Here is a 26,478-nt window from a genome sequence, read left to right as displayed (position 1 = left end):
TTTAAAATGGACTTTAGTGAATCAAGACTGAAACCAACTATCATAATTGTTTAATGTTTTTTCTCAATTAGATGAAGTCATTAGATTTATTATTAATAAATTATAAGCAAATTTTTCATAAACTTTTAAGCTGTTTTTTTTAAATAATGTAAATGTATTTCATGTTTTAAGTTTATTAAAATTATATTTTATTGTTTAATTCTATAAATTAATAGCCTTTCTATTACACAAGATTTTATCTACTGTTGCATTATTATGAAATTTTCAATAAACTATTGCAAACGTATAGTTATTTCTAAAAATAATTTACCAAACATGTCTATTATAAAATTATGATGCAAAAAGTTGATTGCTATCCAAACTTAACCAAGATTATCAATAATTGTACGATATTCATCCGCATTATAATCCCAGCATTCTTCAAATCTAGCACATTCTGTTGGATTGTTAATATTTTAAAGTTTATGAAAGTTTTGTACAAATAATACGTTTTGTAGTTAAATTTACTACCTAATTACACAAATCTAGCACATAAAATGCACGTTTTCTTTTCAATATTTTGAAAACAAAAAATGTCTTCTTTTTTATTGTTAATATTTTACAGTTTACGAAAGTATTTTTGAACAAATGATACGTTTTGTAGATAAATTTAGTATCTAATTACAGACAGTACTACTTTTTACTTTGTTTAAAAAAACATATTCATCTTTCACAAAATATTTGGTTAATTAAATTAAAAATAACTTAGGTAGAAAAACTTTCGTCGATAGCCCAGAAAAATATGATTTTATAATTAACATGAAAAATAGCACAAAAAGAGATGTGGTCAATAGTACTTTATAATAGTTGAGTTTTTGTTTCATTATTATTATTGCATGGAAATGTTAAATTATGTTTTTTTTGTATTGTTGCAATAAATATTATTATGAAAAATATCAAATATGTCAAATAATGAAAATAAGATAAATATTAAATTCAATTAATTAATTTATGTATTTTTTTCAAAAACAAATATGTACTTTGTGAATCTCAGACTAGTTTTGTGTAAATACATTTGAGTGTTGAGTGTAAACCATAATTTCATTTTCTGTTGAAATAATAAATAACAAGCTATTGTAATTTGCACTTCATTGAGTATATATCTAAAATATGGAAATGGGTCTGCAAAGTAGTAAATAACGGCAGAAAACACAAGACTCGTTGCAATTAAATCCCAAGGACTGCAAGAAAATAATCCCCATACGATTGTTATTCTTAGTTTTGCAGAAATACATATTGTTGAATATAACATATTAATATCAAATTGAATGTAAAATAAGAAACAAATTTTTAGAATTAATTTATAATTTATAATAATAAAGTACTATAAAAGTACATAATGTTTCCATTTGGTTGATCTTCTTAATCGTCATAGAATTGTATTATAGGAAAATCAAAGTTTACTTTATTGAAATTTTTACAATTTTCTAATTTTCTCTGCAAAAAATCAGTTAATTTTCTTTATATTATTTTGATTATATGAATTATTTTTAACTATTATAATTTATTCAAGTTTGTTAATGTTTTCAATATTTTTAATTGAAATATTGTTCTTACATTCATATTTTATAGAAGTTTTGTGAAAATTATACTATATTATTTCCATCGATAACTTTTTTTATTATATAAATTGTTATCATTTGATAATTTTTTTATTGAGAGAGAAAATAGAAATAATGGCATTTATTAGAAAAATAATTCTTTTATTTTCATTTGTGACTCATTCTTTTTATGTCAGATCATTTAGATCTCTTCAATAGTTTAAATTTTTTTTTTCAGCAATTTGGTTTTAATTTAGTTTTTAAAATTTTGATTTTTTTATATACCTTTATATGATGCTGAAATCGGTTAGGTTACATTTTTCTGAAAGTTGTATCTTATTTTCGAATTAAAATATCGTATTTTTTTTTAATTTCTTTGGATATACTTACTAGTTTAAAGAAAAAATATTACTTAGCGCCCCTTGGAATTTTTTAAAATTTTTAACAGTTATTCATTGCCCTCCAAATACACCTGTGGCCATCACCGCCCCCTGGATCGCTGCAGTGCCCACTTTGGAAATCACTGGTTTATAGTATGGAAAACTTATCTGACGATTTTATTTATGGAAATAATTGGTACATATTTGCGCAATTTTGGTAATTATATTATTTATTCCGATTTGTTCATGGTTAACCTGTTTGGTTGAAAAAAGAAAACTTTAATGAATAACATGTTTATTGATCTGAAAATATAGAGTTAAAATAATTAAAAATATTTATTGTAATATTTAATAAACATATATAAATAAACAAATATGCGTATCAAACGTATCTATATAATTATAACAAAATATGAAAATTATTTAATTTATGCAAATAACAAATCCACGTGAAAGCATTTTATTTCAGAAAACCCCAAACTATAAATATAAACATTAAACGAGCAAGACTACACATACAATCAATTAATTAATGACTATTGATTGCGGAAATTCCGAACGCAATGCATCTTCGTCTACACTTTCCAGCAACTGTGCATCATCCTATATAATTGCTTTCTATAATTTAATAACAAAGTGAGAATGATTGTCAAGATTGTTAAAAAAAAGTATCATTAAAATTTTCTAAACGCAATCTCTGCTAAGCACTTGCATTTCTGACATTTACTTCTATTTCTATTTTTGTTATTATATTATTATTACTTTTATATTTTTCATCTAATAACAACTTTAGCCTTCAATGTTTTGCAACCTTTGCGAATTTTAACAATTATTTTTTATGTTTTATTCTATTTTTGCGTATTAAAGTCCATTATGTTAGAATCTTCAATTGCATGCAAAGTTTATAGTATGTATTTAAGAAACGTATACATTTCCTATAAGAATGACTAATAATTATTTTTTATTAATTCATCTTTTGAGTGGATATAATTTTTCAGAAATAAATTATTTCCTTTCAAGGCTTTTTGTCAAATTTCATTTAAATTGGTAAAACAAAATACACAATCTTTGTGGATCTCTTTGATTATTTTTATTGCCTCTGAAAATTCTGAAATACTATACAACTTTTAATTATTTCATTAAATAATATCAAAACTTCCAGTTTCGCCAATATCTTGTTTGAAAACGGACTAAGCAAGACTCAAATACATAAATAAATAAGATGGTACAAAAAGTAGAATTTTGTATATTGTATTGTTTACAATTATAATGAATCCTAATCAAAGCCGCACTATGGGAGGTATATTCTTTGTACGCAAATCCTATGGAATCTGTGATTATCCTGTTATAGTTCAAATGTTAAAAGGATTAATTTATATATTTCCTTTGTTATTTTATTATAAAACAAAGCTTTATATTTTTGTTAATATTGTAATAAGATAAGATTAATAATATATAATGAACATTAAAGAAAAATTAAGTTTTCTTCAATATTTTTATATTTTTAATTTTTTTTAAGAAGAAGAATAATTGTTTTTATTATAAAAAGTAAACAGACTGAACTGTAATAAAGACCAGTTGCATAATAATAAAATGATTCGTGAAAACCTGTACTTGCCTTTTCGGTAAAAAAGCGCAGTTAATTTACAAAAAAAAAGTGTTAAAATAAACAATAACAACATGCAACTGGAATGATGGATTAATTACAAGAATCAGGAATTTCTCGTTTGAAGTAGTGGATTGTGATTGTGTGTGCACTTTTGATACATATAATTTGTTATTATTATTACACATTATGCATGATTTAAAGAGAAAAGACCTTGTACTATAAAAATTCAGAAAAATCTCATATTCCGCAACAAATTGTTTCTATTGCGTAATAGAGTACCACGCAAAATCTGCAAATATCAGATCTAACAAGTACACTTGCAACGTTTGAATATTTATATATATGAACTGAATGATTTATTTGCTGAAACTTTCATTTCTTATTAGCCGTGATAAGGTTGCATTTCTATATAAAATATGTTTGGAAATGAGATAATCTGAGTGTAAATTATAAAATATTTTGTATCCATTGATTAGTAACGTAATTTTATCAATCATTTTCTTATAGAATTATTCTAATTATATAAGAGTGTAAAAAATAGTTGTTGAACTATTTAGAGCAGTATTTCCCAACGTGGGGCCCACGTCTCACAAAGGGGAAAATTGATTGTTAAGGAAGGCAATTCGAAAATGGACTCGTCTATATTTTAACTGTATGGCGAATTATGTATGTTACTTAAAGGTCATAAGAATATTGAAAAGACTTAAGTGGGGTATGACACAGAAAAGGTTAAGAAACACTGATTTAGAGACTTTAATTATATAATACAATTGATTATTTCAATTTTAATAATTTTCTTTGTTCTAAAAGAAAACTTTAATATTATTTAAAAAATATATACACTTGTGAGTAAATAAATATACTGTTTATTTATTTCTAATATAAGAAATTATTTTATTTCCTGATAAAATTATGTCTTTTTCAAAATTATATAAGTGTCATAAATAGAAGTAAAACTATTAGGAAGTTTCAATTACACAATTCAATTTTCTTAGATGTTGCATGGAATGTGGAAGTAACATAAACCTGAACAAAATCTCTATTTTTTTGTATAAGGAATATATAGAAATACATGGTATAATCCGGCTTTGATGAATCCGGATTCGCTATAGTCGAGTTTGAATATTTCAAAACAAAAAAAAATAGTTCAAAATTTTTGTATACTTAATAGATTCTTCGTTCTTATTTTTACTTTAAGACTTTTTGGTGTGGTTTATGTCCGGTTTCAAACAGTCCGGCTGTATGGATTTTGTTAAAAAAAAATTAAAAGAAACATTTGTCTATTTTCTGCATCGTAAATCATCGAGAAATTTATCATGTTGCAAAATTGAACAATACTTATTTTACAAACGGTGTGGTTCTCCTTGTAACATTTTACTCGTCCATATTTTTAAGTGGAAAGGGTCTTGCCATGAAAAGAATGTGTTTATATTTGTTTATTTCATTCATAATAGAAAATTATATAAGATTTTATCATTTTATAGGAGGGGTGGACCTGTTTTACGACGACCCAACCTCGACGATCCTTCAAAACAGGGTCGTAAAATGAAATTCTTAGACATATGCTGCTTCACAAAAAAAGGAAGCGTCAAGTCAAGTATTTTCATATTTGCATAATTAGAAAAGTTGTAAAATGAGCTATATTCAACTACAATGCATCATAAAAACAGAAGCTGCTGTATTTTCATATCTAATTAATTAAAAAATAATTGTAAAATAAGATATTTAAATTTAGCAAATTCTGAAAAGTTGTAAAGTGAATCATCTTAAAACTGAACATAAGTAATAAGTGATAGCTAAATTGAATTTATTGGACTTATGATCATTAATTTTACAATGCATCACAAAAATACTAACCATATTATATTTAATTTCTCTTGATAATTTTCAGTTTTTGTTTCAAATGTAACTAATTTTGAAATAATCTTAAAACAGAACCTAAGTAACTACCCAGTTCATTCCATTAGTTTAACATATGTGTTAAATATATATCATAAACAGGATCTATATAAAAGTTCAGTTATTGAACAAACTATAATTATAAAAAAATAGAAGTTGCATTTTGATTATTAATGAATCAAATTCTAAATCACATATGAGTATCCCCTGACGAACGGGCCACATCCGGCCCTCTACATCTTTTGGTCTGGCCCAGATTTGAATATGATTTATATCAGGGGTTCCCAAACTGTGCGCCCCAGTGTGCCACGGAAATTCTGACATATAAACATAAAGTTCACCCTGAGATAGACCAATGTTTTGATATGGGGCGCCGCGGAAAAATTCTTAAATATTAAGGGCGCCGCAAACCGAATATGTTTGGGAACCCCTGATTTATTTTATAAATATATGAAATTAGACGCACCAACTTATTTGAATTTATTTAATACTGTCACTTGAGTCACAGACATAATGATAACTTTGACCTAGAAGTAGGAAAGGATACCCTTGCTAAATCTAAAGAGTAGAGATCATAGTATCATTTATTGTATATCTATACAGTAATAAACAAGCATATATACAGTTTGTCATCGTACTATTTTGAATATTAGAAATCGATGGGATTTGTGTCTTATAAACACTCCATGTGAACATGTTGCGGCATTTAATCCAAGGTGAGCCTAAACCATTTTTGTTGTTATAAAGATCGAACGTCTTAGTGCAAATCCAGTTCTCTTACTCATACATTGCAGGAATGCTATCTTATACACTTGTCGGTTCTTCCGCTTTGAAACCTTGAGGATAATAAAACAAGCTATAGTATAAGTATGTATGTTTCTTCCTCTCAACAATAATAATATTTTCAAATATATGCATGTGCGTATTCATATAATAAAAAAATCAAAATATGTTCATTTTTTTAATCAGATTGGTGTGCGGGCAGGAAGTATTTGATTTATGCAAATAATCTCGTAAATATTTATTAAGGAAAGGACTATGGACATGGCTATTGTGAAATTAATTTATTTCGAAAAAAAAAATATATTGATCGAAATGATTTGAATTTTGTATCGACGGCTATACCGTACATATTAATTAACAACTAAATTACGTTAGACTAATATGTTTTACTTTTAGTTTTGTTACGAGACTTGAAGATCAAATTGACAATTTAAATTGTTCAATAAATATTTAGATGCACTTGCAGCTGTATGCAACTTTATATACATTATTTAACTTAATACGAAAAAAAAAACCGGTGGCAATTGAAATTCCGACAGTATCAAAATCTCTACAGTATCAGAATCATGACAGTATCAAAATGCAATACTTACAAAGTAAATTATTATTATTACGTAGTGGGAGTTTTGATTAGGAGTAAGGCTTTGCTTATAATGATGATTAAGTAAGAATTTGGCCTGGGTGCTTTTCTTTATTATTCGCTCGGGTCAAATCCCTTGCATTTCAATTTAGAATATTTCTTAATTTTAAGGTTTATTATGATAAATCAATGAAAACAAATACAATAATAATCAAATTGTTTTTAAATTATTTCTTATTGTTAAGTTCTGTTATGGATATCAAATAATAATAGATATTGTCGGAATTATGTTTGTAGGTATTTTGATACTGTCGAGAATTTGATTGTCGGAATTTCGATATAAACCCATAAAAAACAACCACAGGAATACCTCACATAGGGTAATCGGTTCCATCAATATATCGCACTATTTGAGACCGAACTAATCGAGAACTTTAAAAGCATATAAAATAAACAATACAAAAATAGATGAAAAAAAAACGATAATATATTAACATAAAATTATTTTTAATAATAATAATTTATTGGCCAGACATCAATACAAAAAAAGTTCTATAAATAAATAAATGATAATAATAATAAAAAAACTAAATAATAATACAACTCTCAAAATAAATAAATTCTAACATAAATTTAAAAAAATATTAATAGGCTGGCCAAAGGGCTATCGACTGAGGTCTTTCCGCCCAATTATTTTTATTTTACTCGATTAAAATTTAGTTTGTTTTCAAATTTACAAACCGTGCTTTAGTGAATCCGCACGGATTGAAACCGCACAAAAAATATGGAGTTATATTTTATAAAAATATAATTCTATATATTTGATTAATAATTAAATAAAAATTAATACAATATTGTGAAATTGATTTAACTCTTTGATGGGACAATGGGACACGCATTGTCCCACTTTTGAACATGTCTAATGTGGCATTATTATAATTTTCTAGAAAATATCCAGGAAAGAGGAATTATCCTTTGATTAGGTTGGTATGTTAAAGGATGAATCTTGATAGTCCATGCATTTCGCTGTTGATTCAGTTGACGTAGCTGTCTGATTCAGTTGTCTAGAAATTTATGCATTTCAGGCCCCTCAATGAGTAAATTAAGATTGGACTATTTTTTTCCAATCCAATCTATAAAATATCATTAATCTATTTTATATAAAATAATGACTACATAATAAATCTAAACCCAAGGAGAACTATATGATATGACGTAATAATTGTTAATTTAAAAGAAAAGTATTTCTCAAACTCGTTAATACTTTACTGTCTTTTGACGTATTACTACGTTTTTTTTGTTTAAAATCTGGAGCAGTTTACGTAGATAATACGTCACATTAACGGACAGCAAAGTGTTAATATTAATAATCAGCAGAAAAGTGGTTTTACATATAATTATCTTTAAATTGTAAAATTGATAGAAAATGTAAATAAATGGTTTTATAGTCAATTATAATAATCGTTCTTTGACTATTACCAAAGCGAATGCATTTTATCCATCTGTAAACATTGTAACAAACTTGTATACTTATGTAATCATAAATGCTCTTGACGGAAAACAATGCTATTTTGTTTTATTTATGATTTTCTTGTAATTTTAACAAAATTATACAGAGATATTTAATTATGTACATGTATATTAACTTAAAATACAAATGGTCACATAGTGCGTGTAATTGTTTCTGCCAATATCTCGAACTGTTTGAAACCGGACTTTTTTTAACTTTTATTATTCATTCACAACCTACCTACATCTGGCAACAAAATAAACAGCATGAAGCGGAACAATTTCCCATCGGAAATCTTCCTATAAATAGTATAAATTTAACTAAAAATTCAATTCAATGACAATATTAACACAACAAAAAATCAATTTGACGACCTTATGAAAATTAAATAAAAATATTCATTCTAACGGACAATGAAACGAACTTTTTGTTTCTGAAGGGGAGGTCGAGGGTGTTGTGTCTCTTTAGTCTATAGGGGGTGTCACTATTATCTAGCAGGGATAACGCGAGACTGTTGGGGTGGTTTTCTAGTCTGTTCTGGTGACGGACACTAAACTTGGGGATTTCACTTTTAACAGTGTTCATGTGGAGGTCATTGTGTATCGTGTCGTTAGTCACGTACCAGGGGGCCTGCACCAGGGTTCGCAAGCACTTCGACTGGAAACGTTGCAAGATCTCTATGTTGAAATTGCTGGCTGTTCCCCAAAGCTGTATGCCGTACGTCCACACTGGTTTCAGCACTGTCTTGTAAATCAGTAGTTTATTTTCGAGGGATAGTTGTGATCTTCTTCCAATCAGCCAGTACAACTTCCCGAACTTGATGCCAAGTTGCTTTCTCTTCGTTGCGATGTGCTTCTTCAATGTAAGTCGGCGATCCAATACAAGCCCAAGTATTTGGCATCGTTGGTCTGCGGGATGATTTTGTTGTTCCTTTTTTGAGGGTGAAGGTGATATGGCTGGATTTGGTTTCGTTGACTTTAATCCGCCACTTCCTGAGCCAACCCTGATACGCGTCGAGATGACACTGGAGTCCACGCACAGCAATAACCTGATCTCCGTTGGACGAAAGGATCGCGACGTCATCGGCGTAGGTAGCTATAGTAGTTTCCTAGGATGTCGGTAGGTCGTACGTAAATAGGTTATACAACACCGGTCCCAAGATGCTTCCCTGCGGCACGCCCGAAAACCGGATTAATCGAGAACTTTACAACAGCATCAAAAGAAACTGCACTAAAAGAGACATAATTGTATGAAGCAAAAAATATATTTTGTTTTGAAATTTTCATAACTCTGGACGGACCGAAGCCGTAGAATTGTGTAAATCCAATTATTACAATTTTAGCAAGTATTTTTTTGATAATAGTTTAAAGGTGATTATAAATATATCGAAATTTTTATAAATTATTATTGATATTTTCACTGCATATAAATGAATTATCATAGGTCACAAATGTAATTTTGCACAAAATGTGTAAAAAAATATGTTTTTCAATGTCATCTTGTGTCGAATCTGTGTTCAATTTAATAATTGGCATATTTTACTAAATCATACATTTATTTAATATATTCTCACATCCCTAACCCTTAAAATCATTGTCAAAAACTTGTTATTATAATAAACTATTTCAATAAAATATTATAAAAGTTATAAAAAGAAATGTTGTTAATAAGATAAATACATACACTAAATATTTAAAGATTGTCACTTTCATTGTCTTTTCTTCGCTTTGCAAATTCTTCTATATTTACTAAATGAAGAACAGTTTATGATAACAATTTATTAATTATAACATTTATTGATTGAAATGTAATTAATAAGTTTTAATATTAATAAAATTGTAAAATTAATGAAAATGAGAAACTACAATGAAATTTAATAAATATTACATAAGTTAGCAACATAGGCGTATGAAATATATACAATTAATACATATGTTTAATAAATATTGCGTATGTTTTTATAATAATATCAAATCTTCAATTTTCCTCATCTTCATCATCCAAGTCACTTCCATCGTATTGCGCCTTAATAACACCATCAGGGTCGTATTTATCCAATAATTCATTAAACAGTTCGGTGTGGAATTGTCCTAAATGTGATAGAACTGTTCCTACAATTTTCTTTTGCTTCTCTGAGCATTTGGAGCATCTTGTTGCAATTGCATCCGGAAGATACACTGGAATAAAATATATTAGTTTACTTTATAAATTTATTAATGATCATATTCTATTTTGTTGATAGAATTGTTTGTTAAGTAATCATCTATTTAAGAAACGACTTCATAACATCTCCAGTGTTAACTCCCAAAAGAAACTTCAGTCTGCCGATAAACAGTTCGTTATCCGAATATGTGTTTGTTGTTCGAATATGAAATTATTTCACAAAAGTTCTCTGATTTGTTTGCACTCTGAACTGTTTGTTAATCCAGTGATTCTCAAAATGTGGGTCGCGTAAAATATTTGGGGGAGTCGCAAAAACTTCTTATACTCAAAAGGGGGTCGCGGACCAAAAAGTTTGAGAATCACTGTGTTAACCGATCACTCACTGACATACAAAAATGATGTTACTATATCGATCTTTTAAATTGATATTACTGTATTTTAAACTTAAATTAATTAGTAATTCAATTTGATAAGTGTGAAAATGGAATTATTTTAACATTATTAAAATACTTACTTTTCAAGGTTGTCCCTTCAGGAGTACAAGATGATTTGTCCAGGAGACAATTGGCATAGTTCTGCATTAACCTTTTACTGGATACAATTTTATCAACATCAATATCATCGTATTTTGTTGGATATTCTGTAACCTCTCGTTTATCAATAATAGATTTGGCCGATATAGATTTAGGATTGTCATTTATTAATATGAATGCAGCCAGGACACAAACAAGTTCCAATGATAATTTGAACATTGTTATGTATATATGTTAGTAACCCAGTGCGTATAAAACGAGTACTATTTGCTTAATGCAATCCAACTATCATTTATATACTTTCAAGGTGGACGAAATCGCATGGAATCATACCATTTTAAGATCAAAGTTTCATTTTCTTATACTTTAGCATCTATAAAAATGTTTTTCTGCGTAATGGTAGTTATATGTAAAAATATTTACTAGTTTATTATTTATAGTCATAAAATAAAGTTTTTATATTAAAATAATGAAAAGTATAAATGATTGTAAATGTAATTACCAAAATTATTATAGTTTAATTGTTTTTAACAGATAATTTAATAACTTTACATATAATAATAATATCAATTATTGTATCAACCATAAAATTATTATTTTTTTTATTGCAAAAATTAGAGACAAAATGTTGAAGTTTATAGAATTTAATTAAAACTTTTGTTATTTATAGTATTTTAAATATTGAAAGTAAGTTTACCTCGTGGATGTGTTACGGTGTGGCGGTGTGGGGAAACAACAACAAAAGAAAACTTAAAAGCATTAGCAAAACAACAAGCAAAGTTAAAAAAAATATGTTTTCAAATAGCCGTGACACGCAGATACCGGATGTGGGGACACTGATAGAGGCACAGACAAACATTCTGATACACAAAATAGTAAAAACCATATTAAGACCCGGATAGGCCTGTCTTTCGACTGCGACACACACGATCATAATACGAGAGCTAGAAGAAATATAAGAATGGAACAAAATGCAATTAACATAATTAGTTTTAATAATAATAAAAATGTATAAAACATAGTGTAAAAATTGTATATAAATAATAAAAAAAAAGTAGTTAAAATATAAATATAATTTATTTATTTATATGTAGATTTAATCATTTAATTATACACATACATATAATTAGGAAAAAAATATATGTTATTTTTAATAATATTTTTTTTTAAATTGTAATTGCACTAATTTACTCGATTACTTATTATATATTTGTTCAGACTCAGTTTGTTATTAATAACTTTGCGAATTTAAAACATTTGAGTTTAATTTAATTTACATTTTCTTTAAATTTTGATTTAATTTTACTAATAAACTAACGTAAATAAAAACTGCAGGCAATTTTCATATCTATGGTTAAATTTAAAATTATATAAAGTAAACTTAAATTTAATTTGCATTTTCAAAATGTGCTTCAGTTTTATCAATAAAATAACAAATGAAAAATTGAAATATTTCAAAACTATTTCTTTCAATATGTAAATTTTAAAATTGATGAAATTGTAAATATATTGTTTTCAACTTTTTATAATGAACTTGACTTTAATTTAACTGAAGTGCGCTTTACTGTTAAAGAAGAAAAATAAAGTAGTTCATAACTTTTATTTATATTGTTGTTTTATAAATTGATGGAACTAACAACGTGCAACTAACTATTACAAAACAAAATACTTTGCTTTTAAGCAGAAATCTACGTGTTATTTTCTGAGTAAATTTATATTACGAGCAAGAAAAATACAAATAACTATTGATAAATAGAAGGACGTATATTTATATCCCGAAATAATTTAAAAATGTTATTGTAAAAATTTTCGATATTGTCAGGGTTTTGATACAATCGGGATTTTAATATTGATGATGGTTGTCGTGATTTTAATATAGTCGGGATTTTGATATAGTCGGGTTTATGGTTGTCGAGATTTCTAACGTCGGGATTTCGATACAGTCGGCATTTAGAACGTCGGGAATCTGATTGACGGTATTTCGGTTGTCGGGCTTGCGATTGCCACCGATTTATATATTATACAATAATATAATCTAGTATTGACGAACTTTGATCATTAAAAATACGTGCTTTAATGAGAATAGACAATAGTTTTATTAACTAAAAGATGCAACATAAATGTCGATAGAAAGAATATGACAAAAAAATCTATATGTTTGTAAAAGTAGTAACTTTATTAATAGCATTTATAGCAGGACCAAATTTATTACGGTCCAGTTTGAAAATTTTTGTAAACTACATTTTAATTCAACAAAATAAAACAAAATTAAAAAAAAATAGTACACTTTATGAAGTATCTTTTTGTGAGGATTATTTTTTCCTCAATTAGTCCGTTTTCAAAAACTCCGGGATATTGGCGAAAACTACTAATACTGATAATTTCGTGATTAATAGAATCGGATAATGAAGTCTATCCCGACTTCCCTATCAAGCACCAATAATTTCCTACGAGTTACCAAAGATGCGTGAGGATTTGCATTGTATTGGTGGAATGCGATTAGCCAATTTTGGCTATTTTGCTTCTATTGCTTCATCTAGTTTCAATAGGTGTGCACAGTAAAAATTTAAATTAATCGTTTGGTTCTTTGGATGCAGCCAAAATTACACATCACATTTGTAATCTCATCCCGCATGATTTTTTTGATGCTATTCTGCTTTCGATGTGGTTTGTGATATTGTAAATAATCTTTTGTTGTGTTTGTTTTGTTTAACCTTTGTGTAATCTATGAACCGATTCAATTATGACTTTGATTTGGACATCATAAACTTCAGAAACACGTGAATTCTGTTAAACTATCAACATCATAAACTTCACATATTTCTTTGTGAACCTCAGCAGCTTTCTTGGCTTTACCGAAATAAAAAAAGTAAACTATGTCTAAAATGTTTATTATTGAACTCCTGTTAAAATTGACCACAAACTAAGAGAATTACGCGAGATTGACTTCTAAAGGAGGCTAAAAGTGACCTCTTTCAAATGACAAAAGGAAAAAATCATAATTATTCGTGAAAACCATTTTTTTTTGCAAACCCAATATATTGTCGTGGCCGATCATTTTATTATCATCTATTATATAATAAATATGTATATTTGTTAGGTCTATCACTTTCATCTTAGTGATTTGATTACAAATCATATTTCATTTATCCATCAAATTTGTATATTACTTGTTCGTGATTATTTAAAATAACTTGTATTCCAAAGAATGGTTACACATTAAATCGTATAGTTGTGTGTATTTTACCTACACTATTACCCTATTGTTATAAAACTTAGATAACGAAACGGTTGTATTTTCCACAAGGTCAAAACTGATTTTCTAACCGCCCACGGATACATTTTTGTATTATATAATTTAGAGATTACCTACCTAATGTCATCTTAAATTTACTCAATGTTCATATTGATGAACAGATTCTAAATAAAATTACATGACATCAACAAAAAAAAATATAATTTAGTCTTATTTAGAGGGTCTAACGCAGAGGATCGTCTTAGTTGAAGGGTCCAATGAAGAAGATAGTCTTAGTCGGAGGATCGAAGTGAGAACACGGTCTTACTTGGAGAGTCCAAGAAAGAACACTTACTTCTTAATTATTAACTTGAGAGGAGAATGTAACTCTTAGTTAATAATCCATGAGATCAACAGTTGTATAGTTGACTTCTCAATAAAAACACTGATATGTACAATAAAATTAATTAGGAATATTGAATTTAATAACTGGACATAACTACGAGATAATCCTAAGAGATTTCTTAATCCCGGGACACGGCAATATCATCTCCAATTTCTAGAAGAATCATAACTTCGAAGAAACACTACTTCTGCGAATCAAGTAAGAGTGAAAAATTGAAAGATAATAATTATATTTAATGGTTCATTTTTTTATTATAATTGCACGTAATTTAGTCGAACAGGAAGCATTGCATGCAGTTTGCATTATTAGATATATTATCTATAAAATTATAACATTCACTAACCAGTTTTCAAAGAAGTTGCTAAATAGTGCAAAATAATTGCTATAATCTTTTGCTACATTTCTAGTTAGATGAATATTTTTTTTAAACATGGACTGGTTCGATATTGACGTCACTTTTGTTCGCCAAATAACGTTTCTTGTAGCTTCCCGTTGGATCATACTTCTCCTGCAACGGTGCCCACAATTCTGGTTTATTATCGATCAAGAAACGAATCATCTTGTCGGAACCGTCTTTCTGCTTTTCGCTGCATTTACTGCAATCCGTTTCAATCGCATCCGGCATGTTTTCTTATATAAAACAAAACAAACAATTATATAACAAAATATTATTTGCGAGCCATCATTAAATACTTTTCAATTCCAATCCATCGGGAGTGCAAATTCCCTTCTCCAGCAAACAATCCACGTAGTTCTTCAGCAATCTGTCATTCTTGATGACGTCCTCGATGTCTATATTGTCATACTTCGTAGTGTATTTCTTCTTCTCAGTGACAGCAGCGTGCGCAAACCAAACGGCAAGAGCAAAAACACAGAATCTGAACAAAAATCCCGGCTGCATTTTCTGGAAAAAAAAAACAACATTAAAATCAATTCTTCCAATTTTTACAAACTAATACTTAATTCTAAATTAGACTTACCAGAATGATATGTTATTATTTATTGAATACAATGTATGAATATTTCCAAAATCTTCCTTATATACTTGATCGGGTAATTCGAAGGAAGTAGTTTTATGTAATTTTCAAAATTAACCTGTCGCATGAAGAAAATTGTATTTGTTTTTTCCCGAAAACCTATTATTATAATGTCTTCGGTTCTGCGAAAGCAATTTTTTGTATAGTACGTTGCGAATCGATCATCAACTAACTGATTTCTCTCTTATTATCTCCGCTTATCGCATAGTGAGTATACATTTATAAACGTATTTTTATAATAAAAAAAAATAATTTTAATACACATTCTCATATTAATTGTGATATTTAATATAAAAAATGAGTATTTATTAAATAAATGAAGTAATGAACATGAATAACATAACTTTGCAGCTAAAATTAAACCTTTATAATTTATTTGTTTGTTTTCCATATACATTTACGTTTTTCTTATTTATAGATACTTACTCGATGTATGTTTCAAAGTACAATTTATTAGAACCGTCAATGAAAAATCATTTTCTTAAATTACATTCATGAATGATATTAATTAACGTGCACATTCAATTCAACATATATTGTTATAACCCAATTATTTATTAACAAAGTAATTCCAATAAACTATTAATTATTTATATTAAATTAAATATGAATTAATAATTATTATATAACAATGTTAGTCAAATATAACAAAGTTTACATTAAATATTTACTTAATTCAACATTAATGATTTATTTTGACTTTTTGATTATGTAATAGATGTATTTCTGATGCTTTAACTCTTTGAGGGACCAGAAATTCCTAAATTTTTAGAACTAACAGAAGAAAGTACAGTGGAAGCTCTCTTAACGAGTTTAATCTGTTCCAAAAATTTCGGATTTTTACTTGTATAGTGAAATACTCTTATAGTGAAACATATTCAAAAATACACATAATATGTGTACACAAGTTTTAAAAATGATGTAGCAGGCGCGCAAACATTTTTCTTACAATTTATTAAGCGAAATGATCGTTTTGCAAGGTGCTCGTTAAGCGAGGTTTCACTGTACATTTACTGCGATCCGACAAATATGCATAAAAACTTGTACTTTTTACTTGATAGACATTTTCAATTTATTTGTTAGTTGGATTATTAATTATACCTCAAAAAAAAACAATTATTTTTGAAATTAGAAATTATTCATTCATTATATTTTATGTTCATATCATCTACTTTATTTATTTATCTTTGTAGATTTTTTCCTTTTGCCATTTGAAAGATATCACTTTTAGCTTCTTTTAAAACCTCATTGTTTTGGCTTAATCTGTTAGTTTAGGATCAATTTTAACAGGAGTGAAAAAATATTTTACTTTTATTATTTCTGAAGACGCTATTTTACTGCTGAGAGTCACAAAGTTATTTAATGTTGAAAAATCCGTTCTGGAGGATCATATAACTGTGCAAGAGATTGCAGAAATATTGTATGAAATGTATCACAAACAAGAACTGAAAATTACTTAAATGTCTGCATTTAAATGCATTTAAAAATATCGTTATTATAATTAATTGAAGAGATAATTAATCAAATTATTATTTATTTCAAAATTTGCAAAACCTTTTCAATGTTAAAACTTTCACTAATTGTGATGTCCTGAAATTGAAATTGGTTTAGTTTTTTTTACTGATAAGGACCAACATTTCTATCAGCACGAAATTATGAAGTTACCCGAAACATGGCTAACAATATAATTGATTAAAGTTTATTCTTTGTATACAAATAAAAAAAAATATTTCACACTAAAAAACCGAAATTACCACCCAATATTTATAAAGAAAACATAATAAGTTAAGTTATTTTTTAGTTGTTTTTTTTATGTAATACAGGCGACTATTACTCATTTAATAACGTTTATATTGCATTCAAAAAATATAATATTACTATATGCAACCAATTATACTAACTCTATAAGATTGGGTTAGTGTTCTAACCTATCGTTTAAAGTCATCATACAATAGTTAACAATTATAATATGAAACTATATTATTATATTTATTACAAATTTTATTAGTAAATAAGCTATTATTTAATAATTTAAGTTTTATAATTATATTAAATACATACTTAGAAACTCTATTCGTTACACAGGTTGTAATACATCTGTAAGCTGCAATTGAAATTAGTCTAAGCACAATTTTGAATACCGTTGAAACGATTTGCACAGGTCAAGAAAAGATATCGAAATGTTCAAAGAGACACCGATGCCAGCAAACTATTGAAAGTGAAAAACCCTTGAAATCCATGGACATCACTTTGAGGTGAGAGTAGAAAGAGAAAAAATATTGCGGTTTTGGAGGATGAAATATCTCTTTTTTCGTTAATTTAGTGAAGACTTGTTCAAACATTTTCCAAATTCTATTAGAAACGCAAGTACTTGTTAAATATAACTTATACACTACACAATATTTGCCTAGTTAATTTATTTGGTAATTATGGCGCCTCAATATAATAATGTAAGATAATTTATTGTATTTATTGTATAACACTATTATTCTCACATATTAGTTTTAAATTCACTTCTTAGTATTTGAGCTCAAACTACTAAACTTAATTTATTAAATACTTGATTTTTAATAAATAATTAGTTATAATTTATTTTACATTTACAGCAATATTTAATAATTTAGTTGGAAATAATTTTTTCCTTATTCTTTGAATTATTATCTAATGAATTTGTTTTACTTTTTGGTAAGTATGCTTTTCTTAACTATTGACATACTTACTAACTTATTTACTTTAGTATTTAAGGCCACTAATGATGTTTACAAACGTAAATCACAATCTTTACATAACAATTGAAATAGCTAAAGATTGATTAGATAACCAACGTAACAGCGGTGTTAGAACTATGATCTATAGTTGAACGTTAGGTTTGGTGTCTCATGCACTATTGATATATCCACATTAATAACTTTTCACACAAATACATATCAAATTACGCAACGAAAAAATAATCAATATACATCAACAGAATACTTGGTTTAAAACTTTGATAAATTATTGATACTCACATTTTGATTTAATCAATCCTCATGATGTTTCTTCATTTGCAGATGAGAAACTTATAAAAAAATATATATAGATACATCTAATTACGTACGATTGTTTTCATGGGAAAAATAAAGTTCAATCTCGTGAAAGTATGACGGTTTATGCATATATGTAAAAGATGGCAGTGTTGTCCATATAAAATGTTGTGTTGTCCACAAAATTAATTAAAAAAATAATGAAATTCAAGTTGTAGCAAAACAAATGAACTTCTTAAGAAAAACAACTTTTTATTTAAAAAATAAATTAAAATAATTAATTTACGTATTGAATTGAGAGCGACCTTAAAATGCTGTGTACTTGACTTTTAATTATATTGCAATAAACATATAAAACAAATGAACAAGGTCGAGGCTCATCTCCTTTACTGAATCCCAATCAAATGAATTGCTTCAGTTTGCTAGTTCTGTTTCGAAGTGAATTAATTTGTATATCAAATGGATTTATTCCAGTGTGTATATGTTTTCGAGATCGAGTAACCTTTAATTCGATCTAGGTATGATCGCGTATTGAATTAAATAATGATTCGATAAAAATTTCCCATTTCAAGGACACGCGCGGTCGGCCATTTTCATTGTCAAGTGAAATGCAAGTGATTATGTATGGTAATTAAATACCGCAAATATGCATAGGAAATAAACAAATATAGAAGCAATTCCGTCGACAAGATATTTCCATTCCATTGCGTACATAAGACTTTGCCAATCTACTCCTGTTATTGATTATATTATATAACTATAAAATACATTCAACATTATTGAAACAAGGTACAGAAATATCTTGCATAGTCTGGCTTTGATCAGTCCGGACTCATTATATTATATAACTATAAACTACATTCAACATTATTGAAATAAGATACAGAAACACATCGTATAGTGCGGCTTTGATCAGTGCGGACAAACTATATTATATAACTATAAAATATGTTTTACATTTTTCAAACAAGATACAGAAACACCTCGCATAGTCCGGCTTCGATCAGTCCGGGTTGATTATATTATATTACTATCAAATACACTTAACACTATTGAAACAAGATACAGAAATTCCTCGCATAGTGCGACTTTGATCAGTGTGGATTGACTTTATTATATTACTATAAAAAAAAACAATTAACATTATTGAAACAAGATTCAAAAACACCTCGCATAGTCCGACTTTGATTAGTCCGTTTTAATTATATTATATAACAATAAAATACAATTAATGTTATAGAAACAAGATACAAAAACAACTCGCATAGTCCCGCTTCGATCAGTTCGCATTTTCTATCTTATATAACTATCTTATATAATAATAAAAAACATTTAACATTATTGAAACAAGTTTCAAAAACCCCTCGCATAGTGCGGCTTCGATCAGTCCGTATTCACTATATTATATAACAATATATAAGAATAAAATGCAATTAACATTATTGAAACAAGATACAGAAATAACTCGCATAGTCCGGCTTAAATCAGTCTGGATTCACTATAGTCCGGTTTTAAAATTTCAAAACAAACTAAATTTTAATTGAACGAAATAAATTCGAAGAAAATATGATAAAAAATCGGATTTTTTCTTTATTTTTATATCTATTTGGTTCTTCAATTAATTCGATTTCAAATTATAGAGTATATTGGCAGAACTCGGACTATAAGGTATAATTTGATAGTAAAAGATTCAATTTAATATTTAATTTGTTGTTAGTAAAAAAAAATCTTTAGCATAATTTATTGTGGTACAAAAAAGTCGGCTAAGGTTATCGACTTTTATGATGATATGTTGATTTGAAAAATCACCAAATAATCTATAAATAATAAAAGGATTAAGGAAAATCAATATTATATAATAATGGTGTATTTATTTAAATGTTTCCACGAAAAACAATATCAACTGCTACATTCTAATGTCCGTTAATCAAATGGTTAATTACGTATTCAAGGCTACCTTTAAGAAGTTCCAGAACTAATTTATTTCATTTGCAAAGGTATTTACCCATTCATTTCCATGTAAACTTGCAGCGTTTTGGTATGAAACTCATCAAGTTTTAATTGTAATTCGAGCAAAATAGAATCCATTATTTACATGAATTCAAATTAAGCGCTTTTGGTTGCCTACATTTGTATCTATCTATTTCCAATAGACTTAACTATATGTCTACTGTATTTGATCTTACGAAACAGTCAAATACACGTTTCCGAAAGGTTACGCAACGCTTCCCATTTTCATTTTGCAACACAATTCGTGGACAAGAACGTCTGTTGCGCAATCGATTTGAAATAATTTATGCGCGGCGATAGGATCGAAAGATCAAGATTGATTAACGTATGGAAATTTTCAATAGGTATTTATTTACATGCAGATATACATGTCTGGTGCGGTGTTAAATGCAGAATGCAGATCAGTTCATTCGTTGTCCAGTAACAGATTCATATAGAAATGCATTATATTTTAGTCTTCGGAGGCATTATTCCTTGTGCGACGTTACGGTGCGGATAAAATGCAATTACATTAATTGTAAAGTCCTTGGTCCTTTTCATTCTTACCTGCCTTCCGAGTAATTGTCGTACAATTTTTTTTATGCAACCGTTTATTGTTGTTATGCAAATTATACTTATTAGTTGTGACTGTTCCACATAAAATAAGTTCGACGAAATTATTTGTATAAAGTTATACATTAATGTTTCTTTTTTTTATTATTTCATTTACTTAGAACTACGATGTTTACGTAATTAGTTTATTCTAGTAATTAAATACACGTTGACAAAGTCTCTATTATTTATAGTAATAAATTTTACATGAATCCTTCAACAACATTTATTTTTACTGTGTTTCAGTTAGTTTTATGAGTTTCATTAAGTTTTACAGCATCTCTCATACTATATTTGTTATATTTTCATATAACGTAACCACGTATAAATATCAAATGATTTGATTAGTTCGGATCTTTAAGAAATTCCAAAATATATTATTGTATAGTAAATTATTTATCTAAGTCGGCAGCTAACCAACAAATTAGAGAAGAATATAATGGTAAAAACGTCCATTTGGAAGATTACCAAAAAAAAACAAATGTCTACCGCCATTAGTCGTTTACTTCCGTCGTATTTGTCGTCAAATTTGAAATAAATTATTTATAAAAGTCAATCCACGGAAGATCGACAAAAAATGACCTTAATCTGAGAAGAAAAAAAAACAGTAAGAAGCTGTTATAGTTTTTATATAAAATTTAAATTTTGAAATAAAAAAAAAAATATATAAAAACATTTTAATATCAAACACTTTATTTTCATATTATTAGCTGCTATATGTAATTCAAATATCTTCACTTATTTCAATAATAATTACAACATGTATTGGTATTTTTATCCAATAGGCTATGGACTAATATATTTTTGCAATTTGTTTTAATTAAACTCTTTTTTATTTGGATTTTTACAGGAATTAATAAACATAATAATACAAATTAATGAAATATTTTATCAAATATATGTACCTCGATTAACTTTACTATTGATAAGAAAGCTTTGATGTATGGAAGTCTGTAAATATCCGAAAACATGTACAGTATTTGGAAAAACTTATTGAGAAATGCTAGAATAATCGTTGACACTAGGAGAAGAAACTAAAAGAATATCAAAATGTGAAAGTTGTTAAAAATACGGAGATTGGTAAACATGATCATACATCTTCAAACTACATTTACATTTATAACATAATTTATTGTATTGTAAACCTGTATTAATTGAATTCTATCCATTTCATTAACCTTTTTATAAAATGTGTATAAATCATGAAAGAAAAAGTTTAATTATAGTATATTTCCATTATTTAAAATTGAGAAAATATATATTAAAAATATTATCATGTAGATTTAATTTACCGCCAACAAATATACTTAATATACATAATTAATATAGTAAAATTGGATGAAACTTAGTCCCATCAAATCGGGCGTTCCACAAGGTAATGTCTTAGGCCCAATTTTATATCTCCTATACACTGCAGATATACCAACAGAGAAAACAAACATGGCAACATTTGCAGATAGCACATAGCTATCATGACATCAGACGAAAACCCAATAATTGCATCTTAACATCTTGAAGAAGAGCTTAATCTGATCGAGATATGGTTCAGAAAATTGCGAATTGGTAAAAACCAGTCGAAATCGATGCATGTTTCTTTCACCTTAAAACGAGACATCTGCCTTCCAGTCAAACTCAACAATAAATAGTTCCAGCATCTTCAAGGATGAGATACTTGGGAATGCACCTGGACACGAGACTGACTTGGAAGGATCATATCTAGGCAAAGCGTGAACAACTAGAAATAAAATTTAGAAAGATGTATTGGTTACTGAGCGCAAATTCGCAGTTGACTTTGGAGAACAAGTTGCTAGTATAAAATGTCATATTAAAACCACTTTGGACACACGGTATCCAATTATGGGGAACAGCATGGAATAAAAATAGTGGAAGAGGTTGCCAAAGATTTCACCAAAAAATACATGAACTGGCTTGATTCTCATACGAACCCGTTGACGGTCAACATTCTCGATAATAGCGTGACAACAAGAAGATTAAAGAGTTTCAAGCCCTTGGATCTTCAATTGAGAATTAAGTAATGAAAAAATAAATCAATATTATATACAAACGTGATGGAATGGTGCCACTGGGCAACAACTTCCTAATGTCAACTGCGAACCGATTTAATAAATATTCATAAAAAGTGACAAAAAAAATGATATAGGGTGTTCCAGTAAGAGCGCCTGATTTAAATTTGGCGCGTTTTTATAATTGCCATTTGTTAATCTTGTGATTAGAATATATGGAGGTGTTATTCGTTATTTTTGTTAAAACTCATTTTACAATGGACAATGTTTTGCAGTATGTACACTTTGTGGAATTTTCAGTCGAAATAAGTATTCACATTCATGACAAAATGGATCAGCATACCTACAAGAAACAACTGACAGAAGAACTGAAATCAACATTTGTACTTTTCTAAAACTAAATCCGGCGTTCTTATTGGGATAGATAAGAATAATTATTTAGTTATGATTATTTAAAGTATTATTTGGAACATCATACCACTTTAAATTATTGCCCTAAAGCCAAAACAGATGTACATAATTGAGGTTAGACAAGGTTATTTGAGTATCATTTCCTGGAAATATTAAATAACAAAAGTGTAATTTGTCTGACACTTTTCAAACTTGCTTTATATTTATAGACGAAAAAATCCTTGAATATCATTTTTTAATTTGAACAATTTTAATATTGGTAACAGATTGTTACATTTATTTATCGATCTATCAAACATTTCTATTTTGTTATTGAAACAAATAAATAAATTATTTTTATTAATGTTTCAAATTTAATTTAGGAATCCCATGGATTCTATGCGAACTTCTTTTTTTATTTTGTATTTTATTTGTTATTTATTTCATTAGAATTTTCTATTATCGTCACCTTGGGAACAATTACAATAACAAATAATAACTCCTTCCTGGATGCAAATACGAGACTAATGGTAAAAAAAATATGAGAAGTATAGAGAATATACGTCGCATATTCCAATTACCGATAATTGCAGATGGTTCGTTAATTGTCAACAAGTGAGTGTGTGTATTTTGGAATCGAATGACAGTCGTAAGTAATGGATTTTAGGTGATCTAATTGAGCGTGAAATTCTCTCCTTGCGTCAGGAGAATCGATCCGATTTCGTATAGTGATGTCCTTTGAGAGTGTCAAGGACCACGGGATCAGCAGCTACCGATTACTGCTGACCACCTTGTGGTAACATCCGAGCGCTTCTTGTTTCATTTATACCTGATACTCGTTTGTTTCTTGTTTTCATTTTGGAAGTGGAGTGTTATTACGTCATTGGGATACACAGAACGCACGCTACAATACATGAATAATAAACTCGTCCACCTCGACGAGAAATCAAAATTTCGGTGTAAATTTCCTATAATTTGCTCCCATATTTTTCCTAAATAACATCACAATAAAATAATGAATAATTAGCACAAAGTAGAAGACAAACATATTTACCCAAAATCAATACGTCAGACATTGACTTCTTATATTTTTTATTGAATTAAAAATTATATCACAATCCTATAAAAATAGCTTAAAATAAACAAATACTCAAATCAATATACTTGTTTCTTAAAATAAAGATCTTCATTATTATGTATGAAAGGCTAGAGACATAAAATTTCATTGTCGTCGTCGATTAAATCTCGTTAAGGCCACATCTGTATTACTCTTATGAACATTACCTGCTTTTGACATCAAGTTGACATTGCATTTTCAGTGACCATGTGCTATATTTTTCTTTTGGTAGAATAAGAGTAAAACGCAGCAATTCTTTCGTAAAAAATAATGTAGTACAAAGTTGCAATTGCTTGTTTAAATTATTTATTGTTTAAAAACATTTATGTCAACGTTATTTCCAACGATTTCATTTATAATAGAAATAATGCAATTCTAAGTACTTATTTCATTATAGATTATAAAGTTTACATAAATTAATTACTAATTTAAAGTAAATTGTATTTGGATAATATATTTATATATTTTGAATATAATTTTAATGTTTGTTTAAAATGTATACGTTGAATTATAATTTGCATAATTTAGTTCTCTTTATGCATACATACCGTATTAATTGATCTCATGTTTTTTTATTTGATCTAATCAACATAGATTATTGAACCAGTTCCAAAAGTTGTATCGGAAAAAAAATATTTTAGTTTATTTTTAATAATTTTGAATAGAATGAGTTCCACGAATTTACTTCATTAAGCGTGTTAAAAATACTATTAACAGATTGGGGATAAGATCCTTCTTTACGAACTTACAATCAATCAACAATCAACTTACATGCAACATTTTCAAAGTTGAGTCTAAATTTGATTAATTGTGCTGTTTTTTTCTTTCATTTAACAATTGCGTATACGAAGTTATTGGATTTAATAACGATTGCTCAATAAAGATTATTGCTGAATCAGAATAATTTGTACCTTTTTAAATCATTAGTTGTTTAACTTCTTTAATTTTGTCTTCGTTGCTAAGAAGGTTTTCGGATTATTCGAAGTCATAACTTTATAATTTCTTGAATGTTATTTTCTTTTTCTTCATTTACAATTGTGCAAACGCCGTTGGAATTGGTCATATTTCATATACCGCATAAAAAATCGCACGAAAATAAAATCGCATAAAAATGACCACACAAAAACAGGTTCTACTGTATATATAGGTTTTGAATGAAAAAATAAAATACAATTATTTTAAGTATAGTACAGATAATTTTATTGATTACATCAATATTTTATTTTGTAAATGAAACGAAAATTAAACATTGTTAACTATTTATAACTTTTTTTTTTCTTAAAACCAAACATTTTTAGTTCAATGCAAGATTTTAATTACAAAATAATACAGTTATACCTCGCATAGCGCTGCTTCAATCAGTCCGGATTCACTACAGCCCGTTTTGGAAATTTCGAAACAAACTAAATTTTTAATTGAGTATAATAAAAGTATATTCAACAGAATTAGTACACAATTTTGTTTATACATAAATAATAGTTTTTTCTCTCTATATACAATCAATTTTTATATTTATTTAGTACCCCGATTTGTCCGGATTCAAACAGTCCGGGTGAAACGATCTATCCATATTACGAGAAGAAATTTTGTATTTCTAATGTAGAGATA

At 27.6% G+C, this 26,478-nt stretch overlaps 3 protein-coding genes across 8 annotated transcripts in view; 1 reads left to right on the top strand and 2 right to left on the bottom strand.

Annotated features, from left to right (window-relative positions):
• Window positions 1-6,110: 6,110 nt before the first annotated feature.
• Window positions 6,111-26,478, top strand: part of LOC108564957 (ejaculatory bulb-specific protein 3-like) — a 24,323-nt gene continuing 3,955 nt past the window's right edge. Inside the window, exon 1 of the mRNA XM_017924166.1 lies at window positions 6,111-6,184. Coding sequence (XP_017779655.1) covers window positions 6,163-6,184 — 22 coding nt within the window. The 5' untranslated portion in view covers window positions 6,111-6,162. The remainder of the gene's footprint in view (window positions 6,185-26,478) is intronic.
• Window positions 10,256-11,265, bottom strand: LOC108564954 (ejaculatory bulb-specific protein 3-like). The gene is made up of 2 exons (XM_017924159.1): window positions 11,019-11,265; window positions 10,256-10,518 (listed from the first exon to the last, which is right to left on the bottom strand). The coding sequence occupies exons 1-2, from the start codon at window positions 11,254-11,256 to the stop codon at window positions 10,319-10,321; spliced, it is 438 nt and encodes a 145-aa protein (XP_017779648.1). The 5' UTR covers window positions 11,257-11,265; the 3' UTR covers window positions 10,256-10,318.
• The window catches only part of LOC108564955 (ejaculatory bulb-specific protein 3-like), a 23,706-nt gene continuing 12,132 nt past the window's right edge, over window positions 14,905-26,478 (bottom strand). Inside the window, exons 1-3 of one of the 6 annotated variants that reach the window (XM_017924161.1) lie at window positions 18,724-18,853; window positions 15,372-15,582; window positions 14,905-15,308 (exon numbers count right to left, since the gene is read on the bottom strand). In XM_017924161.1, coding sequence (XP_017779650.1) covers window positions 15,103-15,308; window positions 15,372-15,579 — 414 coding nt within the window. In that variant the 5' untranslated portion in view covers window positions 15,580-15,582; window positions 18,724-18,853 and the 3' untranslated portion in view covers window positions 14,905-15,102. Of the gene's footprint in view, window positions 15,309-15,371; window positions 15,583-17,776; window positions 17,931-18,435; window positions 18,494-18,723; window positions 18,854-26,478 lie in introns of those variants that run through there. The other 5 variants (XM_017924160.1, XM_017924164.1, XM_017924165.1 and 2 more) reach the window with 5 other exon arrangements.

Source organism: Nicrophorus vespilloides, unplaced genomic scaffold, assembly GCF_001412225.1.
Source record: "Nicrophorus vespilloides isolate i.1.1-1 unplaced genomic scaffold, Nicve_v1.0, whole genome shotgun sequence".
Classification (NCBI taxonomy): domain Eukaryota; kingdom Metazoa; phylum Arthropoda; class Insecta; order Coleoptera; family Silphidae; genus Nicrophorus; species Nicrophorus vespilloides.
This window is presented reverse-complemented; position numbering and strand designations above follow the sequence as displayed.